Raw genomic sequence first — 23,578 nt, 5'->3', positions numbered from 1 at the left:
AAGGGTCTGCCTTTGGCTCAGGTCATGATCTCAGGGTCCTAGCTCCCTGCTAGATGGGGAGTCTGCTTCTCCCTCTTCCTCTATCCTTCCCCTCTGCTTGTGCCCACTCTCTCTCTCTCCCATTGGCTCTCTCTCAAATAAATAAAATCTTTTTTAAAAATAAACTTTAGGGACACATGGGTGGCTCAGTCAGTTAAGCTTCTGCCTTAGGTTCAGGTCATAATCTCAATCCAGGGTCCTGGGATTGAGCCCTGCATCAGGCTCCCTGCTCAGCGGGAAATATGCTTCTCTCTCTCCTTCTGCCTCTTCCCTCCACCCATGCCCCCAACCCCCACCTCTGCTTGTGTCTCCACTCTCACTCAAGCGCACTCTCTCTCTCAAATAAATAAAATCTTAAAAAAATAAATAAAAAATAAGCTTTATATTTTGGAATAATTTTAGATTATTAAATATAGTACAGAGTTCTCAGATACCCCTCAGCCAGTTTCCCCTAATGTTAACTATCTAACCAAACCCGACCTTGCCATGGTACATTTGTCAAAACCATGTCACTGATATTGATGTATTACTATTAATTAAGCCTCAGACTTTATTTGGATTTCATCAGTTTTTCCACTAATGTCCTTTCTCTGTTCCAGCATCCAATCTTGAATAGCACAGTGCATTTAAGCAACTTTTTTCCCCCACATCATGCTCTCCTTTAATCTGGTAAAGCAGTAACATTTTTCAAAATTTTCTTCAGTATAGCAGATCATAAGTCTGCTTATCACCTGCAGCATTAGTCAACATTCTCCCAATTCCTTTGCAACATTTGCAGGATGCTCTCCTTTGATTTCTGAGCGATATGCTGAACAAAACAAAATTGAATGAGGTCTTTCACTACACTGGGATTCTTGAACTTCTTTTGTTTTCCCCTTCGGGGGAAAACAAGACTTTCAAAACAAGCCTTGCATGATTTTGCCATGTCTTCAAGGTTTCTTCTTTCCTTAGTGTTCTCTACTAAGCCTTCTTGAGAAGATTCTGTGAAGCTGACTGAGGCAGCTGAGCACTGCTTCATGTGTGCCTTCCTGAACGTTCCCATGGAGAAGGCACATGTGGGTATTTTATTCTCAGTGAGGCACATACTCACCCAGTGCCCATCCAGCTTTCATTTGGTATCTTAACAGAGGTCAGTGTACTACTACCCTGAAGGTTTCCCCCACATTCCAGTCCCAATCATCAGCCTTCCTTCTTCAACCAACATCCAACTACTTTAGCCCTCTTAGAATCAAAACTTCCACCCCATTATTGACAGGATTGATTTATTTATTTGTCCTTTTATTCCTATAAAGGATATATATAAGGTTTAGAATATAACAGGTTTCTAACACATACCCACTTTCATAAGCATAAAGTTATTGCTGAACTTTATTTTTTTACATTGAACTTTAAAAGACACGATCATTGTAGATATGCTATATTTACATGTTGTGTTTATATATTTCATTTTTTTCACTGTATGAAAAATAACACCCATTGTGCCAAGAAGCATAATTTCTAGTTATAGCAAATCATTCTATAGGGATCACATACCATAATTTGCTTGACTTCTATTGACATCTGGGCTGGCTACAATTTTTTATACTGAAAATGCAGACTTTTGACACACATACACTGAAAAGTTCTGAGCTTTACCTTTCTTCCTTGCTGAATTATTATTTAATAGATTTTCAGTAGTAAAATTATTAGATCAAAGAGCACAGCTAAAAGCATCTACAGCCATCAATAACACCTGTTAAATACAGGGAATTCACTCTATCTATAATAATTGAAGAAGCGGACACCAGTCTAACAACACATTTTCTCCCTTCTCTGGGTATTTGGAAACTCTCAAGACAATTTCTAGCCTCCAGGAATTTGAAGATTTCCAGAATAGGTGTTGGAACACAACATCAGCAAAAAAAAATATAATTTTCCAAATACCTGACTACAAAGTACCACTGGGAGATTCTGGATTAAAGGTTGCAAAAAAAAAAAAAAAAAAAAAAAAAGAGGCCATAGGTCACCAAATCTGGCCCACCACCTGTGTATATAAATAAAGTTTTATTTTATTTTTTAAAGATTTTATTTTATGTGACAGAAAGAGAGACAGCAAGAGAGGGAACACAAGCAGGGAGAGTGGGAGAGGGAGAAGCAGGCTCCCCGCTAAGCAGGGAGCCCGATGCGGGGCTCAATCCCAGGACCCCGAGATCATGACCTGAGCTGAAGACAGACACTTAACCCACTGAGCCACCTAGGCGTCCCAAATAAAGTTTTATTTTAATAGAGCCATGCCTTTTCCTTTACATAAAAAGCAGTGTCAAGTAGTTGCAACATGTATTATATGAACTGCAAAGCTTATCTGGCCCTTCGCAGAAAGTTTGCTAACTGCTGCACAAGACCGTGAAGCCTTACAGAAAGGAACCAGGTATCCCTTCAAGTTAACACACTGCCCAACCCATAGCAGATGCTCAAGTAAATGTATGCTGCCTGAATTTTTGCTTTATTTCCAGGGTAAACAGAATACAATGACCTGCATAACATACATTTCTTGAATGAATATTCTAATTCTTAGATCTAGGACTATAACTTCACTTCCATAGTCGCTACTCTGATCCAAATCTTCATAAGCAATTACAGAGATTATCTCCTTCCTAATGTCTAATGCTCAAAAAACTAATCTTTTTTTTTTCTAAATTAATCCTCTACCTTCCAGTATTTTTACCCTATCAATTTTAACAGTCCCCTACTTCCCATCTATTAGTCAATCTGGTATTCTTGTTTCTCCAGCAAACTCTCTAGCTATTCCCTCAAAGCCTCTGACCACAGCCTCTCTCCTCCCGCCAATAAAAACTGCTTGCCACGCAGGGTTTCCACTAACACAAAAGGTGCCTTTGTAAAAATGTGATAAAAAGGCACTCTAGGAGTAGACAAATTACAAAAAATTTTTAAATGCCCTTTCCTTGGAACCAGCCTCATGCCAGGGCTCAGGGCTTAAGAGAAAGAGCAGATTGGAGACACCAGTTTGGATTTCAGCCCCAGGTTACTCTCTAGAACTGCCATTCCGAGCACAGTCCAAGATGCTCTTGGACAGCAACTCTGTTGCCTGCCATACCCAGCTAACCAGTTTCTTCCAACATCCAATACCTAACCTTTCCATTCATTTCAACTGCTATTTCCAATGTCCTTTAGAATTTGACTCTTTCGGGGCACCTGATGGCTCAGTGGGTTAAGTCTCTGCCTTCAGCTTAGGTTATGGTCTCAGGATCCTGGGATCGAGCCCCACATCGGGCTCTCTGCTCAGTGGGGAGTCTGCTTCCTCCTCTCTGTCTGCCTGCCTTTCTGCCCACTTGTGATCTCTGTCTGTCAAATAAATAAATAAATTCTTTTAAAAAAGAGAGAGAGAGAATTTGACTCTTTCACTCTTTCTTTGCTATGCATTCTCTTAGCAAGTACATATTAGGTCTATACTATCATGTATAACACTTACTGAAATGCTGCTGTAAGCTCTGCTTGTTTCAGCAATTTGACTTCCTTTAGTAACCAAGTTCCTCAAAAGAGGAAAGCATTTATTATCCTTTACATGCTAAAGGACCTTGTCATTGTGACCCATTTCCATGAACATCATAAAGTAGTATCAACATTCCCTGATACTTTCCCTTATTTGATAAATACAACTTACATAATATAACTGAAATCTGGATTTTAGACTTTTCTAGATTGCTGTCATAAGACTGGGACACTGGATCTATGAATTCCTTTTTTCAACCGCGTGGTTACAAATAGCCTGGCAGTCAGGAAACACTGACATCACCATAAGTAGAAAATACCTTTCCTTTCAGTAGTCCCACAGAACAGAGCTTCCCACGGCCACTGTTTCACAAGAATCCCCAGAGGCTCTCACTACACACACACACAAGTTACTGGATGCCACCTCAATTCCACTGAGTCAAACTCTCTGGGACGGGGCCTGGAAATGATTATTTTTAACACATGTGCCAAGTGATACTCATGTTAAATCTGGGCAACAGTGCACTAGGTATGACCCCAGGAGGGTTGCTCTCATTCTTTATTCTTACGTTTATAGAGAGACAACTTCTGTTGTAAGTTAGAGTAACAAGGCATACCCCACTTGGCATAAAGATACTGCTCACCATGAAAGACATGTAGATTTGTGCTCAGTATAGTATTTAGCCAATATAATATCTAGTTAATGAAATGCAAAGTATAGACTTTGCTTTGATCATTTCAGACAGGCAACACTTAACTAGGGCAAGAGGAAGATTCTGGAAATAGAACCCAACTAGAGAATCCCAAGTCCCAGCTCTCAACTAACATCTCACCTTGATTCCTCTTAGGAGAGCAAGTCTTGAGGAATAATAATTGTGCCACAAACAATGCAAAACTAAGGCACTTGTAATACTAACATGTATAGTTCAACCCTACCAATGCTCAGGATGTTAAAACGTTAAAAATCTTTCTGAAGTTCATGATACCAGTGTCAAGCTTAGGAAAGAGAACATTTCAGAATCTCCCTGGCCAATGGTAAAACCTACTAAATTTCTTACTTACTTACCTGTGGCACAACGTCCTGTAGAAAAGTCACAACACTTTCCATGTAGGACTGCTCCCTGAAAAAAGGTGAAATGGATAAAATTGATCCTGACATCTTAAAACAAAACATGGAAAAGCTCTTTCTCTAAGCCTTAAGAAAGTTACTCACAATATTAAAAAAGAGAAAAGACTCTCATCAACCAATAATTCTGTTAACTTGCTTTCCAGTTTCTTTGTATAATGTTATTAAATGAAATGCAAATGAGATATTAATCTTTTTAAACATCATCTCTTCTTAAAAGTCATGCTCTCTTAATTTGACATACAGATTCTAACTTGTATTTGAAGGAGTGATGACACAAGGCTAAGACAGGATCTTCCTTTTGAGTCAAAGCAAAAGAATTCCCCAGTCAGAGCAAGAAGAACTGTGGCTGATGACTCAGTACTTAGTGACCTTCTCTTTAAATTGGTTATGCACCTAGTCCCTTACCTGTATATAGCAAAATCAATCTGCATTTTGCTGCAGGTGCAGGGCAGGTATTAGGAGATACTAAGAAGTCCAAAAAAAAGAATTTTTGCCATAGACAAGACATGGGAAAATATTAAAACACATAAAAGTGAAGAAAAATGATACTGTGAAGGTCACTGAGAGATTTTAAATGGAAGTATATGGATGTCAGCAAGTGGAAAAAAAATTCTTCAAAATACCAAATCAATTCATTTCATTTCATGTGAAAAATTACATTTGAAGAAACTCCTATGAGTTATTCTAAATCCGATAAAAAAGCAATATGCCTCAAATAGCTACAAAACCTGATTAGGCCGAATAAAAACAAAAAACACACACACAATAATTTGATTAGGCCTGCCTTTCCCCGCTCATTTTTTTGCCACTCTCCTCACTCTGCTTCTGTCATCTACAATTCCATTCCTAGAATACACCAAGCTCTTTCAGTCAAGACCTTTACGCCAGCTTTCTTTCTGCCTAGATTCCTTTCCATGCTTTTCCATCCCTTTCATTTCTCCAGCTTAAGCATTACCTCCTCAGAAAGGACTTTCCTAACAGCCTGAAGTCAGACTCCCCCTATCATTCTGTATCATAGCACACCAGGCACTGATCAGAGTCTGTAATCACGTTCCTTATATACTGTTTCCCCCACTAGAATACAAACTGTCCTACAGAAAGGACTCCAACTCTCATGTTTACCTTCTACCTCCAGAATCTACAAGCTAGTACTTTGGGCATGGAGTAGATGCTCGAGCATTATTTGTTAAAAGAATACAAATATATAAAAGATTTTTTTAAAACACTAAAATTATGTATTGAATAATAAGAAGCAATGTAAGTTGGATACCATATGGTGAGGCAACATAGAATACCACCTAAATGCATAGACTCTGGGGACAAACTGCCTGGGTTTGATCCAGGTTCCCCTTCTTGGCTTTTCCTGAAGATAATTTACTTAATTTCTCCCTGCTTTGGTTTCTTCACCTGTAAAATAAAGACTGAAAGAGTACCTAACTCATAGCTAGTAAAATTTTTAACTTGTTGCCATGGTCCACAGTTAGCAAAGAAGTATGGCCCAGGGAAATGCAGGAGGAAAAAAAAAAAGAAGTATTATAGTAAAATACTGTATTATACATATACCTTTCATAGTCTGAGAGAGGGCAAGCTTTATGTAACATGCCAAATTGCCCAAGGGAATAATATAAAATGCTACAATTCCCTTATGAACATTTTAAAGGGTAGAAAACAAGTTTCACCTCCTTACATAGATACTGAAGGATCTTCACTGTCCACCCTAACCCACTTTATATAGGTCAACCTCCCTATATTTCATTTATGAAAAGAGCTTGTTCTACTACATCTGCTCACCTTATTCCCTTTGTCTAAAATGTTCCTTTGATTCTAATTGCCCAAACTCTACTCAGCCTTTAAAGCACATTATGTTAGCTTCTTAATAAAACCCTTTAGGATCTAAAATACTAAAATATCCCCACTAAATACTCCCACTAAAATAGTTCCTCCCAATTCTCACGGTTTGCTGATACCTTTTTTATTGATTACAGTGATTTCAAGTATACATCTCTTAAAACCACATTAGATCATATGCTCCTAGAAAATATAAGCAGGCTTTGGCAAAAAATGCTTAAAATATAGAATGTTATTTATGACACTGACTTTGAAACCTTCTGACTAAGACCTAGATAAGAGTACATTTTACATCAGCATCTGGTCAACATATCTTCATATGAATAGTGTGTGTCACAAAAGAATACTCCCAACTATATTTTCTATAATATGCCATTTTGTTTTTTAAATAATGGTCCTGATCCACTGAATTGATCTAATTAATGAGCCATGAATTTTTGAAACTGGAGTTTAAAAAAACATTACTCCTTAGGATTTAGCATAGTGCTTTTGATGTACCCTATAAATGTGAATAACATTAACTTGATCCTCCAATTACTCCTTTTATTTGGTCTTGGCAATATTTATCATGCTGTAAAGGTAAAATTAAATAGATGTTCAAAAAGGAAACCTGAATATTAGTTACTATTCTGAGCAAAGTTTCTTTAGCTTTTAGGCTTATCTGAAATTTGCTTACGTGACAGCCTGGGGGCGGACCACAACTCCACCAGTACAACGACTGGGTCTTCGGGGAGAATCTGTAGCCATAGCTTCATTCGCTAAACCTGTTTCCAGCACAAAGAGACAGAAAAAAAAAATGGATTATTATTGTTGTGGGTAGGAGTGACGGTTTATGGTTGCCCACTTGAGATCCCTTATGGAAAATGCCTAAAATGTAGGAAACCTTCCCAGCAAGCCCCATTACACGAGAAAGGGGGGATATTAGGAGAGGAAGTAGATAAAGAAGTTCTCTAATTATCATGAATTTTTTTTATTTGGACTAAGCCTTAGAACCACAGAAGAAGTTAAGACTCTTTCTGGACCATCTGATCCTCTGCTAACATAATCTAGAAAGGTAAGGGATGGAGAGTCTAGCACAAGATCTCTTAATAAAAACAAATGTGCTATCTCTGTGAGCCAAAATTAGAGAATGTACTAAAATCCTGAAATAGTGAAAACACACATGGCACAATACTTCGAGACCAAATGGAACAGTGAAATAATTGGTACCTTCTAACTAAGACTGTTGGAAAACTAAGAGCAAGACTGCATACTCTAACTATGTATAGTGATAGATGTTAACTAGACTTATTCTGGTGATCATTTCACAATATGTACAAATATCAAAACATTATGTTTTACACCTAGAACTAATATAATGTTATATGCCAATTATAGCTACAAAAAAAAAAAAGGATTGCATGGTCATAATCTAACGAGTTTTTAAACCATATTTGTCAGCCCCCTGCTACTGTAACCTAAACACCAGAGCCTAAATAAGTAATAAAAACTTATATGACATTAGAAGCCCCTTATCCTTTCCTGTCACATCACTGAATCCTAACCCTTGGATGTCCAATAAGCATCTGAATCACTTGGGAGGTTTTAAGAGTATGGAGTGTACTTGGTTAAGGTTAAAAGAGGACTGACAGCAATATTAACCATCTCTTTCAGGGCTCAGGAAAGTCCACAGCCTGGAACTAATCCTGAAAGCCCCTAAAACCATCACTTCTAAGGAGGGAGGATTCTGTCACTGTATTTGAAAATTCCCAAACTGAGGAGTCTCATCTGCTACTACAAAAACACCCTTTGCCCCACCTGGCCCAGGTATCTTCACCACCAGCTCCTCAGCCCTCCCATTTCCATTCCACCCTTTATTTCCCGAAGCACAGCCTCCCAAGAAATGTCCTTTATGGGCCTGTGTCCTGAGGACGACCCTCGCCAGCCCCTCAGGCCCCACTCTCCTGACACACACTAACACAGCTCTACCCACTTAACCTCCAACGCGGAGCCACCGCTGCCCCCGGCCGCCCTCTGGCCCCTTGCCCTTCCTCCCCTCCCCCTCCATTCTCGCTAGCTCTCCCTCATCGAATCCCTGCCAGCCAAGCCGTCTCCGCTCACGCTGCTTGCCCCTCGTCCTCTCCAAGCCTCCCGAAAGCCACAGCCCCACCAGCCCTCTCACCGGCCGACCCGCCGGTAAACGCTGTTCTCCAGCTCCAGGCTCACTGTTTGGAGTCTCCCCTTGTGATTGACGGCTACCACTTCCTACCACGCCTCAGCGGAACTACTTTTCTAGCCAATCCCAGAAGGAAACTGTCTACCGCCGGGCACCGCCCTTGGAGGTCAGCTTCGCCAACCAGCAAGTAGAAAAGAGGCGGACCCGCCTCCTGAATTTATCCAATCCGCTGGGGCTCCAGGGACAACAAAACAGTATGTAAGTTCGGGTGATGCCGAGGGGTCAGGTTCGGTTGCGAACGCAGGCAGGTAGGGAGAGTTACAAACACGTCTGTTTTTCTTTGCAGACAGCACACCTACGTGGCTTTGTCAAAAAGAATCATGCCGCAGGCTCCTGTGCACTTCAGCTGAGCGTCTCAGGCTGGGAGCCTGAGGTCGGGGGACCGGTCTGTTTACATCGAATTCTCGCGACAGCTAGTTCGAAGCTCAAAGCACGTGGACATGGCAGCTGGCAATCACTTTCTGCTGGCCACTCACCCATTCCGAACCCGCCTCCTGCCCCGCCCTTTTCGATGTGTTTATCTTCCGGGAGCCTAGGCCGGCTTGCAAGGTGGGCAGCTCTAGAGCCAAGGAGGTATTGATCTAAATGAGGGGTGTGGCCGGTGATCCTGTGAATTTGAACGAGGTTTGTGGAGCCCACCTGACTCTTTATTTATTTGTTTCCATCTCTCCTATGGAAGAGATCGCGATTTCACTAGAGATATTGCGTCAGCTACATTCTTTTATAATAATGATAACATTTATTGATTTATTGAACAAACGCTCAGCAAGTCTCAAGCACTTCATAAGTTTTATCAAAAGTAATACGGCAGTCCCATGAGGATATGACTTTTTAATAGGCATGAGGTTTGTAAAAAATTGGCTGAAACGGCTTTAAAAATTCTAAGGAGGTTTTAAGCACAATGGAGAATGTAGTAGAGAAACTACCTCAACGAATATATGCAGTTAATCGGGTATTAGAGAGAGAGAATAGAGAGAGATATGGATGTAGCTGTAGATATAGCCAAGAAACCACCCATTTGCTCTTGACGCTCTATCAGTGCCAATATAGAGCACATCCAAAGTGCTATCTTTCCGGCTAATGTTTGAACATATTGGCTAATAAAAGATTCTGAACATTTATCTTCCACTACACACACAAATTCCGAGCACCTTCGGCCTTTTAAGATTTGCTTCCTACATTAAACCCACTAATGGAAGAATCTTTCCAACACTCTAAATTCCTTTTGCTCTTACTGCTCTCTACCACTATTACTTCTTTGTTGTATTTGAAATCTCCTGGAGTTTCCCTTGTGCATATCTCAATTTCCCCAACTAGAAAGTTAAATTCTTCCTAGGCATTAGAAGACTGAAGTTTTCACATTGTTGAATCTCTTTTAACACTTAACCACCCTGAATACAACAGGTATTTCAAAATTCAGACTTTTTTGAATAAAATTATTACTGTTTTCATGTTGTCCAGACCCAGAGCAGGAATAAAGAGGAAATCCAGAGGGTAATAATCACAAGTGGGATAACCAGCATTTATATAAGTTTATTCAGTTTACATAGCTATTTCATATGCATTGTTAAACTTCATAGCTCTCTGACTATTCCTCTACAAAGCTATGGAAAAAAACAAAGAAACAAACAATCATAAAGAATATCCTTGTACACAAGTTCATGCATTCATTCATTCAACAAATATTTGAATACCTGTTAAGTGTCAGAGGTGTCTAAGCTCCAGAGGTACAGCAATAAATCAATGTGCTTACCTCAGCCAGAGAATTTACATTCTGATGGGAAGACAGAAATAAAAAGAGAAATTCAAGTAGTGTAAAATGCTATAGAAAAAAAACATAATAAGCCAGAAAAATAGATAGCTTAATTCATCCGGGGAAGGCCTCTCAGGAGATGACATTTGAACAAAGACTTTACTGAAGTATGTGAGAAAACTACTCTGAGAGAAAAGCAGTTCAGATAAAAGGAACAAGTACCAAGGCCCTAAGAAGGGAATGAATTTTGATGAGGAATGAGAAAAACAGTATGGTTTAAGCAAAGTGAAATAAGTAGAAATCAATAGCCAACTAGTTAGGAGAGTTAAGCAGTGGCCAGATGGAGAATGGTCTTGTACAGAATTATAAGGAGTTTCAATTTTTATTCGAGTGTGGGAATCTTTTGGATGACTTTCAACCAGAAAGTATCATAACCGTATTTACATTTCTAAAAGATCAATCTAGCAACTGTACATAGAATAAACTGTTGTCAGGGAGGGGACAAGAGTGAAAGCAGTGGGGCAAGTAGAGAAGCTATTTCAGTAGACAAGGTCATAGATGCAGTCCAGAACTAGGGGTCAAAGTGAAGCAGTAGAAGTGAAAAGAAACCAACTTCAAAATATTTTGGAAGAGAAAATTGAAAGATCTTGCTATTGGGTTGGTTTTAGGATAGAAGGGAAAAAGAGAATCAAGGATGATGTTGTGTTTTGGACTTGAACAACTAAGCGATGACATTTATGGGTAGGATAAACACTGGTGACGTTATACATTTTTGGGGGAGTGAATTTCTGTGCTTTTGTTGCTTCCTTTATAAATTGTAAAAAGACTATTATGAGCCTCCTATAATTTTTTTTAAAGATTCCATTTATTCACTTGACAGACAGAGATCACAAGCAGGCAGAGAGAGAAATAGGGAAGCAGGCTCCCCGCCAAGCAGAGAGCCAGACACGGGGCCCGATCCAGGACCCTGAGATCATGACCCGAGCCAAAGGCAGATGCCCTAACCCACCAAGCCACCCAGGCACCCCGAGCCTCCTAGAATTTTTATGAGGAGTAAATAAATTTCAAATTCTTAAAACCAGTTAGAAATTTCTCCAAATTAACTAGTTCTAGTTATGAATTAACCAACCATGTCTAATTAATAACTCCATTTTTTTCTCCACAAAAATGGGTGAGATTCTCTCATGAGACTTCACACAGAGAGCAAACAAAATTTGTGGGGATCATTTTTTTGAGTAGAAATAACTTGACAGTACTTAGCACACATTACCCGCTTATGAGTCATTTCAAAGCATTGGGATGTGGGGAAACTTTTCAACATCTGTTCTTATGGCTGAGCAATACCGGCGAGGAAACTGATTTTCAGTGTAAAAGAGTGACTTTGAGCCAGAATTCTGTCTTATTCCAGCTGCTACAATTATAATAATAACATTATAATAAATCACTAAGGACTAAAATTGCCTCTCCTATGGCCCTGTGAATCAAAACCAAAAATCTCCATAAAGTCAAGGAATTATTCATATGAAAACCAGTTTCAAGATCGGTTTGTACTTTATTGTGAATTTTCATTTCAATAGGATTAAGATTCCTTTTTAGCTTCAAGCAAGCCATTGCCTCACTTATCCTGGCCACCAAAAACACATGAACAATAATCACATGATTCAAACCGTGGTGAAAAAACCTGATTTCACAGAACCATGATAAACATTAATATTTTAGTTTCTAGTCAATTGAAATGGAAAAAAAAAAAACCCAAAGAGGTTAAAAAAAATAACCATCATCAAGCATAGGTTCATCAATTGTATCCCTCTGATTGGGGATTTTTATAACAGGGGAGACTATAAATGTGTTATAGCAGTAGAAAGTGATAGGAAACTAGTTAGGAAAGGGTGTATATGGAATATCTGTACTTTCTGCTCAATTTTGCCGTGGACCTATAACTGCTCTAAAAAAAATAATCTATTTTTAAAAACCACATTTCTCTAAAATCCTCCAATTGTGAGGTAAAACTATACTAATCACTCACTATACAGACTTTCTTTGGTGCATTTTTAGGTTGCAACTTTTGAACACTACCTTTTGTAGTAATCTCCTAAAAAGTAGAATCTAAACTGTGTAGAATAGCAAAACCAACAAAGACTGTATCACCTCATCTCTAATTACAGTAGTACCTGCCATTTGTCTGTCCTGCATGTTATGATATAACTGGCTTCGAAAACAGCATATTCCCACATTTCTTCAAAGTTCTAAGTGTTTGTTAATTGTATTGGAGCCCTTCAACCTCCACCCAGTTCATACTCAGGCCCAGCAAACAATGGTGATTGCTTTCCTTTCATTATCTTGAAACTAACTAGCATTTATAAAGTAGCCATGTAATTTATCATCCTAACCAGAGGCTCTATTAACAGTTATACTTTCTTGCCCCCTCCCTGCCCCAGGGCAAAACAGTAAAGTAGGTCTGTTTCAGGCAATACGTGAAGTATGGCCTCCCTTTATCTCTGACATATTAGTACTACTTTGTAACTTTTCTAGTAGATTAATGTATAAATCTATTATCTATTTAGCTAACATGTAAGCTCTTTAGGGATTGTTTGTTTCATTTCTATTCTCCATAAAACTCTCTTCATTAACAGGAAAAACTACATTTCAGAACCCCAACAATTTACCCTGCAATCTGGAGTTTGTACTTATAATTAAATGTACCAAAAAGTAAAACTCTTGACAAAGACCAAAAATTAGTTTCATCATCTGTTTTAATGATGCCCAGGGCATAGTTTACCTCCCTCAAACATGCCTAACCCTAGATAAAAACTACTTTAAAATCTCAGAAACCTGAATTAACTATTAGTCTGTATTAACAGTTTTGAGAAGCTAAAAATTTAATAAAAATAATATTGGGTAACATTTATTTACCTCTATATGCCTGTAGTATTACTTATCTACATTTTATAGATGAGAACCAAATGTAGGCACAGTAGTGGAAGTGCATGGTTCCTAAAGCCCAAGCTTTCTGCCCAGAGAATTGAAAAGGGGAGCCCCAGAGAAGGAGAAAGTACCATGGAGACTATAGAGAGGGAAGAGCTCAGGAGAGTGACCTCACAGAGTATATCTAGCAAGGATCAGATCCTAATTTGCATATCAAAGACTTAGAGAATTTTGAAAGAACCAGGAAAATCTAACTCCCAGAAAAAACAATCAACAGATGCTCACAAACATCACATGATTTAAGCAGTAGTGAAATAATCTGGTTTCACGTAGAACTGTGATAAACATTAATATTTTAGTTTTCAATCAAGGGAAAGGAATACCTAAATGACAAAGATTATCTGACACACTTTAAAGCAGTACTGTAAAAATGTTCCTGCAAACAATTGTGAACTCTCTTGACATGCATGAAAACACAGAACATTTTAACAAAGATATAAAGAAGAACCAAATGGGAAAAAAAATAAAGAACCAAATGGAAATTATAGAACTCAGAAATATAACATCAAATGTTCTAACAAAAGGAAAAACAAAGAGTTACAAAGAAAGAAAAAAAGGGGGCGCCTGGGTGGCTCAGTTGGTTAAGTGTCTGTCTTCAGCTCAGGTCATGATCCCAGGGTCCTGGGATGAAGCCTCTCTGCTCAGCAGTGAGTCTGCTTCTCCCCACCCTCCCTCTGTGTTCTTTCTCTGTCTCAAATAAATAAATAAATAAATAAAATCTTTTTAAAAAGGTGGGGGGGAGAAGAAAAAGAATGTGATGCTGAAAAAAATTTTGAGGGAAAAATGGCTGAAAACCTCCTAAGTTTGGTGAAAGATAAAAACCTACAGATTCAAAATGCTCAGCAAGCCCCAAGCAGAAAACCTCAAAGGAATCCACATATAGGGACTTCATAATCATACTGTTGAAGACAAAAGACAAAGAAAAAAATCTTGAAAGCAGCCAGAGAACAACTATGCATTACTGACAAAGACACAATTTGAATGACTACAGATTTTTCATCAGAAACCAGACAACAATACTAAAAGGAAGCCTAGAATATCAGGAATGAAAAAAGAGCAATAGCAATAGTAAATATCTGGATGAATATCACAGACTGTTCTCTTGAGTTCTTTAAAATGTGTGCTTTTTGATATAAAAATTATAACATTGTCTGGTGGGGTTTTCAATATATACAAACATAAAGATGAGAGGATAAAACAGTGGTAAGTTTTCTACATTCCACTTTATTTGTTTTAAGATTTTATTTATTTATTTAAGAGAGAACACAAGCAGGGGGAGCAACAGAGGGAGAGGGAAAAACAGACTCCCAATTGAGCAAGGAGCTTGATGTGGGGCTCGATCCCAGGAACCCAAGATCATGACCTGAGCCAAAGGTAGACACTTAACCATCAGAGCCACCCAGGCACCCCTCTACATTGCACTTTAAGTGGTAAAATAGATTCAAGTAGACTATCAAAGTTTGTATATTGTCATCCCTAATAGAACCATTCATACAGTCAAAATATTTTGCCTTAAAGATTAATATTTGGGGTGCCTGGTTGGCTCAGTCAGTTAAGACTCTGCCTTCAGCACAGGTCATGACCCCCGGGTGCTGGTATCAAGTCCCCCATGGGAGTCCTTACTCAATGGGGGTCTGCTTCTCCCTCTCCCCGACCCTGCTCATACTCACACATACTCTAATAAATTTTTCAAAAATTTTTTTTAAAAAAAGACTAAAATTTAAGTTTTCAACTTTTCTCATGACAGAGTATATTTAGGAGAAAGAACACACTAAAACACTTCTCTCCATTACAGAACTTTCTCCCAGATATTTGGAAGATGAAAATAACATCATTCATTAATGTTACCAAAACAAATCTAATGCACAGCTTATGAAGGCAGTGCTAAAAAACACACACACACACACACACACACAAAACAACAACAATAACAACAAAACCTGTATTTTATATGATTAATGCTTCTAACTTCTAGATTCTGATAGACTGCCTCCAAGATGGCCCTCAATGATGCCCAGCTCCTAATACTCATGCCCTCTGTAGCTGCCTCCTATATCGTCTCAGTATGGTTTATACAACTAACAAAACACAGAACTATTTTTGAGGTTAGGTTACAAAAGACAGTGAGCCTTCTGCCTTGTTCTTTCTCCCATCATTAGGAGAAATTTAATTAATTTAACTAATAGTAGTTAAATATAACTAATATTTAACTAATAGGGGAAGTTAATGTAAGGGCCTGGTTGGCCAGAGGGAGCCATTTTGTTGCAGTGAACTTAGATTGACCCTGCCCCTCCCAGAGGAACTTACTTGCAAAGCCTAGATACAAGGGCGAGTCAGGCCAGGTAAAGACATCCAATCAGAGGGGCGCACATATATTTACTGAGGTGAGATCCCATTGGCCACCTGTGTGTGGGCGGGGCTCAACCACCCCTATAAAGGTTAGTCTGTGAGGCTGAGGCTGGGGGAGGAGTAGAAGAGTCGTTGGAGGAGTAGAAGAGTCGTCGGAGGAATAGAAGAGTCGCTGGAAGAGTAGGAGAGTCGTCAGAGCTGGGAGAGCTATCAGAGCTCTTGTAAGAGCCGTCAGAGCTCTTGTCAGAGCTGTCAGAGCCTTCAGAGCTCTTGTAAGAGCTGTCAGAGCTGTCAGAGCTCTTGTAAGAGCTGTAAGAGCCGTCAGAGTTCTTGTCAGAGCCGTCAGAGCCGTCAGAGCCATGAGAGCCGCCAGCGGCCCCGCCGCCCCAAGCCATGGCCTCAGGGAGCGGCCTCGGTGGAGCAGCCCCTGTCCGTTGAGCAGCCCTGTCTGGGGAGCAGCCTCATCCAGAGTGGCCACGTTGGGAGCGGCCTTGCCGGGATCGTCGTCACCTTTTCGTAAGAGACAGCCCTGACCGGTCAGTTTGATTCTTGATGCTTGGCGTGAAATAAAGCTTTGCTTGACCTTCGCTTTGTATCAGTCTCGTTCCTTTGATAACAGACCCCAACATTTGGGGGCTCGTCCGGGATCAAACGACGAGACTTGAGCCAGCATCGGAATTTTTGGGAAAAGCCTCCAGAGGTATTGGGATCTTGGGTATTGGGATCCTATCTGTCTGTCTGGTTGGAGCTCCAGGGTATAGCCCACCGGGGAGAAGCTGGACGCAGCCATGCTCCCCAGGGCTGGAGTGGATGCGGGGATGCCCCATCCCTCTGCTGGTAGATCAACGGGGGATTCGAGTCCCCCTGGGCAGTCAGCGGTCACTGGGGGGTTCGAGTCCCCCTGGGCGGTCGGGGGGTTTGAGTCCCCCTGGGTGGTCGGGGGGGTTCGGGTCCCCCTAGAATCAGGGGGTTCGAGTCTCCCTAGACAGTTGAGGGGTTCGAGTCCCCCTAGGAGGTTGGGGGATAAAGAAAGCCCCCACCAGTGGCAGGTTCTGGGTAAGAATCATTGGATCTGCGGTTGTCTTTGCCTGGTTCTTTTGTTGTCTGTTGCGTGGTTTGTTGTGTTTGCAGGGGACCAAGAAAGTCACCACCAGCAGCAGGCTCTGGATGGGGATCACTGGGTCTGCAGTTGTCTTTGCCTTGTTTTTTTTTGTTGTCTGTTGTGCTGTTTGTTGTATTTGGGGAAATGGGACAAACGGGGAGTAAGGGGCCTGTGACACCCCTAGGTCTTGTTCTTGAACATTTCAAAGATTTTCAAGGTAAAGCCACTCAGTAAGGTGACAAGGTTTACCCGGGAAAACTAAAAACACTCTGCCAATTAGAGTGGCCCACTTTCTCCACAGGGTGGCTGCCGGAAGGAACGTTTGCCTTGATGCAGATCTATTCTACCCTGAGTGAGGTCTTTGATCTACATCGAGACCAAATACCGTACATTGTGGTTTGGCGATATCTGATAGAAGAGCCACCGTCGTGGCTCAAGTCCCACCTTCCCCCTGCTAATGAAACCATTTCTCTCCCTCTAAGGCAGGTCAGAGCACCAAAACCAGAACAGACAGATGAGGGGGAACCAGGGAAGAAGACTGTTCTACCTCCATCGGATATGGAGGATGTGGAATTCCCCCCCCCCCCGTTTGTCCTCTAAATCTTACTCTCGGTCCCAAAATGCCTTTACCAGTCCACCGCATACATGGTCGGGGTCCACCTATGGGACCACCAAGCAGAGAGACCGCCCTGATCCTTCCCCTTTCCTCCCAGCCCCCTCAGCCTCCTTTTACCTCACTGATACTGTCTGCACCAATGCTGCCTCTTCGTGAGGTTGCTCTACCAGATGGGAGAGGGCGGCCCTACCTAAGCTATATCCCTTTCTCCTCTTCTGACATCTATAATTGGAAGACCCAACACAAATCCTTTTCTGACCAACCTCAGGATTTAATTAGCCTCTTGGAGACTGTCTTTCTTACTCATCAACCTACCTAGGTGGATGTTCAACAGCTCCTTATGGCTCTCTTTAACGGGGAAGAGCGGGGTTGCATCATGCAAGAAACCCATAAGGTGATAAGCGAGAGACTTGGCAGGGACCTCGATCCCCGCCGAATGGAGGACTACTGCCCAAGGGAACCCCCCGACTGGGATCCAAACTCTGATGAAGGTAAGGAGAGCTTATGTTTCTACCGCCAGGCTCTACTGGGAGGCCTCCGTGCAGCTGTAAGGAGACCCATAAATTTATCTAAAATTAGTATGGTGACTCAAGGTAAGAATGAGTCTCCAGGAGCTTTCCTAGAAAGGCTAATTGAAGCCTATGAAATGTATAGCCCAATCGATCCTGAGGCACCCGAAAATCAGAGGGCAATGAATCTTGCTTTTGCCAGTCAGTCAGCCTCAGATATAAGGAGGAAACTTCAGAAAATTGAGGAATTTGAAGGGAAGAATCTGACTGAGTTAGTGGGAATAGCAGAAAAGGTATTTAACAACAGGGAAGCACAAGAGGATGAAAAAACTGGTTAAGGTTTTGGCATTACATGAGGCAGGGAGGAGACGGGTAGGGGATAGTAAATGGAAGGAAAAGCCTAAGCATAGAGAAGGCAGGTGGGAAGACTTAGATTCAGATCATTGCGCTTACTGTAAGGAAAAAGGACATTGGGCCAGGAAGTTCCCTAAAAGGAAGACAGCAATGCTTGCCACCAGAGACTGAAGGGGCCATGGTTCGGAGCCCACCCCCCCAAACCTTGGGTAAAAATTAAAGTTGAGGGGAAATCAGTTGATTTTTTGGTGGACAGGGGAGCCCAATTTTCATCATTACTTAAACCTATGGGAAAACTATCTGGAGAGGAAGTTTGGGTACAAGGAGCAAATGGCACAGAGAGACATAAATGGACAACAGAAAGGACTTTAAATTTGGCCTTGGGAGTAGTTAAACATCGATTTTTGGTCCTCCCTAATGCCCCATATAACTTGATGGGAAGAGATCTCCTCCACAAGTTAAGAGCTGGCATTCAGTTCTTGGAAGGAGACATGACTGTAACCTTGAGACAACCCATTGTACAAGTGCTTATGGTAGCAGTAGATGAATACCTCCTTTAGGAGCCAGTCTCAAAACCAGAGGAGGCAAAGGGGGGGAGCCTTCTCCAAATCCTACAGGACGAGTTTCCCCAGATCTGAGCAGAAGGGAAGCCCCCTGGCTTGGCCATGGAACAACCTCCAGTGGTGGTACAATTAAAGGCGACAGCTACGGCTGTTTGCATTCGGCAGTACCCCCTTCCCCGGGAAGCAAAAGAAGGGATCAGAAAACATATTAACCGCCTCGGAGGAAACGGGATCCTAGTTCCTTGCAAATCTCCATGGAACACACCTTTGCTGCCCATCAAAAAGGCCGAGACTGGGGAGTACCGACCTGTCCAGGACTTGCGGGAAGTTAATAAACGGGTTGAAGATATCCACCCGACAGTGCCTAACCCCTATACCCTACTCTCCCTCCTGGGCCCCAAAAGAACTGTATATACCATCTTAGATCTCAAGGATGCATTTTTCTGTATATCTTTAGCAAGGGAATCTCAGCCCCTTTTTGCTTTTGAGTGGTCCGACCCACAGAAAGGGTTTCAAGGCCAGCTCACCTGGACAAGACTTCCCCAAGTATTCAAGAATGCGCCCACTATCTTCAACGAGGCCCTACATGAGGATTTGCATGAGTACAGAACCTCCAACCCAGGAGTCACTCTGTTACAGTACGTTGATGACTTGTTAGTAGCCTCTGAGGACTATGAGTCATGTCTGGGGGGACAAGAGCTCTCTTACAGACTCTGCAGGAAAAAGGGTATCGGGTGTCAGCGAAGAAAGCACAGCTCTGTCAGAGCCACGCCACTTATCTAGACTTTGATCTCCACGAGGGAGTGCGTTCACTGTCTGAGTCCAGGAAACAGGTGATCACCCGATAACCCCGCCCCACCACGTCCCAACAAGTAAGGGAGTTTCTTGGGACGGTGGGCTACTGTAGGCTGTGGATACCGCGGTTTGCAGAGATTGCCTGACCTCTCTACGAACTGGCAAAAGGAGGGCTCACTATGATAGAGTGGACAGCTGAGGCAGAAGGAGCATTTTGGGAATTACAAACAGCCTTACTGAGTGCCCCAGAATTGGCCATCCCAGATGTTACCAAGCCCTTCCAATTATATGTGGATGAAAAAGCAGCGGTGGCCAAAAGGAGTTTTAACTCAGACTCTGGGGCCTTGGCGAAGGCCAGTAGCCTATCTTAGCAAGAAGCTAGATCCAGTGGCAGCTGTGTTTCCCCCTTGCCTCCGCATAATTGCCGCAACGGCCCTCCTGGTCAAGGATGCAAGTAAATTGACTTTGGGTCAAAATCTTATCGTAACCACCACACACGCTATTGAGGGCCTTCTCTGGACTCCACCAGACTGATGGATGACGAATGCCCGAGTGACGGGGTATAAAGCCCTTCTCCTCAACGAAGCAAGAGTGACCTTCCAGCCCCCGGCGGTGCTAAATCCAGCCACACTGCTGCCAGAGGAGCTAGCTGACCATCCACATGACTGTGGGGAGGTCCTAACCCAAGTCACAGGAATAAGGCCGGATCTCAGAGACATTCCTCTCCCTGATGCCAAGATGACTCTGTTCACAGATGGGAGTAGCTACATGGTCAATGGAAAGAGGTATGCAGGGGCTGCGGTGGTTTCTCCTGAGCAGAAACTCTAGAAAGCAGCCCTGCCACATGGAACTTTGGCACAAAAAGCGGAACTGATTGCACTCACTAAGGCACTGCAGATGGCCAAAGGTAAAACCGCCAACATCTATACGGACAGCAGGTATGCCTTTGCTACTCTCCATATACATGGGGCTATTTATAAAGAAAGGGGCCTATTAACAACAGAAGGAAAAGGAATTAAAAACAGAGGAGAAATATTGGCTCTCCTCCAGGCTATTTGGGACCCAAAAGAGGTAGCTGTTATGCATTGCCTGGGACACCAAAAGGGGACCGATCTGATTTCAAAAGGAAACCACTTAGCAGATCAAGCCACAAAGCAAGCAGCCCGAGAAACAGTGCAAGAACTGATTACACTCCCAGCTCCAGCCCTACCAGAAAAACCGAACTATTCAGAAGAAGATTTAAAGTGTTTACAGAAATGGGTTAAATTGGACTATGAAGGGGACTGGGCTAAGACTAAAGCAGGAAAAATAATTCTTCCTCGAAAACTAGGTAAGAAGTTAGTAGACCAAATACATCAGGGTACTCATTTGGGGATACGCAAACTCAAGGACCTTATAGGCAAGCAATTCCAGGTTTCTAAATTAAGGCATATGGTTCAGGATGTAGTTGATAGATGTGCTCAATGCCAGGCAGTTAATGTGGGAAGAACTAAAATGGGAAGAGGGAAAAGAGAAAGAGGTAAGGAACCAGGAATTTATTGGGAAATAGATTTTACAGAAATGAAACCCGGAAAATATGGGCACAAGTATATGTTGGTTTTTGTGGATACCCTTTCAGGCTAGGTAGAGGCTTTTTCCGCCAAACATGAGATGGCAGGAGTGGTGGCCCAAAAGCTACTAGAAGAAATAATTCCTAGGTTTGGGCTGCCTCTTGCGATTGGGTCAAACAATGGCCCTGCGTTTGTGAGTTCAGTCTCACAGGCATTGGCCAAGGCCGTGGGCACTAATTGGAAACTACATTGTGCCTATCAGCCCCAGAGTTCTGGGCAAGTAGAGAGAATGAACCGGACTCTTAAAGAGACCTTGACAAAACTAATTCTGGAGACTGGCGGTGGATGGGTGGATCTCCTTCCTTTTGCCCTCCTTAGGGCACAATGTACACCCTATTTAAACAAGGTGACCCCACTTGAAATAATGTTTGGGAGACCCCCCCCCCGCTCTGTCCTCGGCTACAGGAGGTTGCCCTAGCAGAAATGACTGATCAGTCTGTACTCCAGTCACTGCAGGCATTACAGTCTGTCTTAAAAAAAGCCCACGCAGGGATCCGAACTGCCCATAGTGGGATGGAGACGGTGGTGGAACCACATCCTTACCAACCCGGGGACTTGGTTTGGATACGTCACTATCAAGTGGGGGAACTTGGAGCCTCACTGGAAGGGACCATTTACTGTTATCCTGACCACCCCCATGGCAGTAAAAGTAGAAGGCATTAGGGCCTGGGTTCATGTGGGTCACATCAAACAAGCCGAGAGTAAGGATGCCCCCCCAGAGATGGAAGCTGCAGCCGATAGACCCCGCTGACCATGGACTAAAGCTAAGACTGAAAAACTGTGAGTTTATTGTTGCTCCTATTGTTACCTGTTTATGTAAAGTATAGGTGGGAAATTAGATGAACGGAATTAGGAAAAATGGAAAAGGTTATACAAAGCGTTGAATGGCTAACTTATCAGTTGACTGTGTACTACTGTTACTTTTTGGCCCCTGTATTATAAATGCCCTAATATCATTTGTACCAAAGAAAATTAGAGCGATAAAATGTTAGTCTTACATGTTCAATATAACATAGAACTGGCTGAAAAGTCAAGGATTTGACTAATCTCCAAAGAAAAGGGGGGAATGTAAGGGCCTGGTTGGCCAGAGGGAGCCATTTTGTTGCAGTGAACTTAGATTGACCCTGACCCCCCCAGAGGAACTTAACTTGCAAAGCCTAGATACAAGGGAGAGTCAGGCCAGGTGAAGACATCCAATCAGAGGGGCATGCATATATTTACTGAGGTGAGATCCCATTGGCCACCTGTGTGTGGGTGGGGCTCAACCACCCCTATAAAGGTTAGTCTGCGAGGCTGAGGCTGGGGGAGGAGTAGAAGAGTCCTCAGAGCCAGGAGAGCTGTCAGAGCTCTTGTAAGAGCCGTCAGAGCCATCAGAGCTCTTGTCAGAGCCGTCAGAGCTCTTGTCAGAGCTGTCAGAACCGTCAGAGCTCTTATAAGAGCTGTCAGAGCCGACAGAGTTCTTGTAAGAGCCGTAAGAGCCGTCAGAGCTCTTATAAGAGCCGTCAGAGTTGTCAGAGCTCTTGTCAGAGCTGTCAGAGCCGTGAGCTGCCAGCAGCCCCACCGCCCCAAGCCGTGGCCTCGCTGGAGCAGCCCCTGTCCAGGGAGCAGCCCTGTCTGGGGAGCAGCCTCGTCCAGAGCGGCCACGTTGGGAGCGGCCTTGCCGGGGTCGTCGCCACCTTTTCGTAAGAGACAGCCCTGACCGGTCAGTTTGATTCTTGATGCTTGGTGTGAAATAAAGCTTTGCTTGACCTTCGCTTTGTATCAGTCTCATTCCTTTGATCACGGACCCCAACATTAACTAATATATTGTGAGAAGCCCTACAGGGCACACGTGACAAGTAACTGAGGCCTCCTACCAACACATATCCTCCAGGCCCTAGTGACACCTTTAGATGACTGTGGCCCTGCTTGGGCCCTACATGATTCTGTAACCGAGCTTAGTGGTTCCCAGATTCTGAACACTCAGAAACTTGAAGATGTTTGTTGTTTAAGGCTACTAAATTCTGAGGTATTACACAGCAGTATGTAACTAACACATATTTTAATCTTTGAGGCACATGGTAGAGAACTGTTTTACAAAATACTGAGAAGAACCAGTGTGTGGATGTGATATTGTGATATAATAGGAAACACGTATTTTGACCTTTGTCCCAGGATCCTGGCTAGAACATCTAAAACCTTTGTGATTTCTTAGGTGATAAAGGCGCTAGGAACAACTTTTT

At 42.3% G+C, this 23,578-nt stretch overlaps 2 protein-coding genes across 12 annotated transcripts in view; one reads left to right on the top strand and one right to left on the bottom strand.

Moving 5' to 3' along the window:
- The window catches only part of BCAS3 (BCAS3 microtubule associated cell migration factor), a 584,262-nt gene extending 575,503 nt beyond the window's left edge, over positions 1 to 8,759 (bottom strand). For all 11 annotated transcript variants that reach the window (XM_032871859.1, XM_032871862.1, XM_032871866.1 and 8 more), the window contains exons 1-3: positions 8,667 to 8,759; positions 7,182 to 7,269; positions 4,595 to 4,649 (exon numbers count right to left, since the gene is read on the bottom strand). In XM_032871859.1, the coding sequence (XP_032727750.1) occupies positions 4,595 to 4,649; positions 7,182 to 7,252 (126 nt within the window). In that variant the 5' untranslated portion in view covers positions 7,253 to 7,269; positions 8,667 to 8,759. The remainder of the gene's footprint in view (positions 1 to 4,594; positions 4,650 to 7,181; positions 7,270 to 8,666) is intronic.
- On the top strand, positions 7,668 to 9,338 carry LOC116875960 (transcription initiation factor TFIID subunit 4-like). Its single transcript, XM_032871800.1, has 4 exons — positions 7,668 to 7,710; positions 8,562 to 8,680; positions 8,781 to 8,918; positions 9,007 to 9,338. Exons 1-4 carry the CDS (start codon positions 7,668 to 7,670, stop codon positions 9,298 to 9,300), a joined length of 594 nt encoding a protein of 197 aa, XP_032727691.1. The 3' UTR covers positions 9,301 to 9,338.
- Positions 9,339 to 23,578: the final 14,240 nt, after the last annotated feature.

Source organism: Lontra canadensis, unplaced genomic scaffold (genome assembly GCF_010015895.1).
Source record: "Lontra canadensis isolate GAN:19392208 unplaced genomic scaffold, GSC_riverotter_1.0 scaffold43, whole genome shotgun sequence".
Taxonomy (NCBI): domain Eukaryota; kingdom Metazoa; phylum Chordata; class Mammalia; order Carnivora; family Mustelidae; genus Lontra; species Lontra canadensis.
This window is presented reverse-complemented; position numbering and strand designations above follow the sequence as displayed.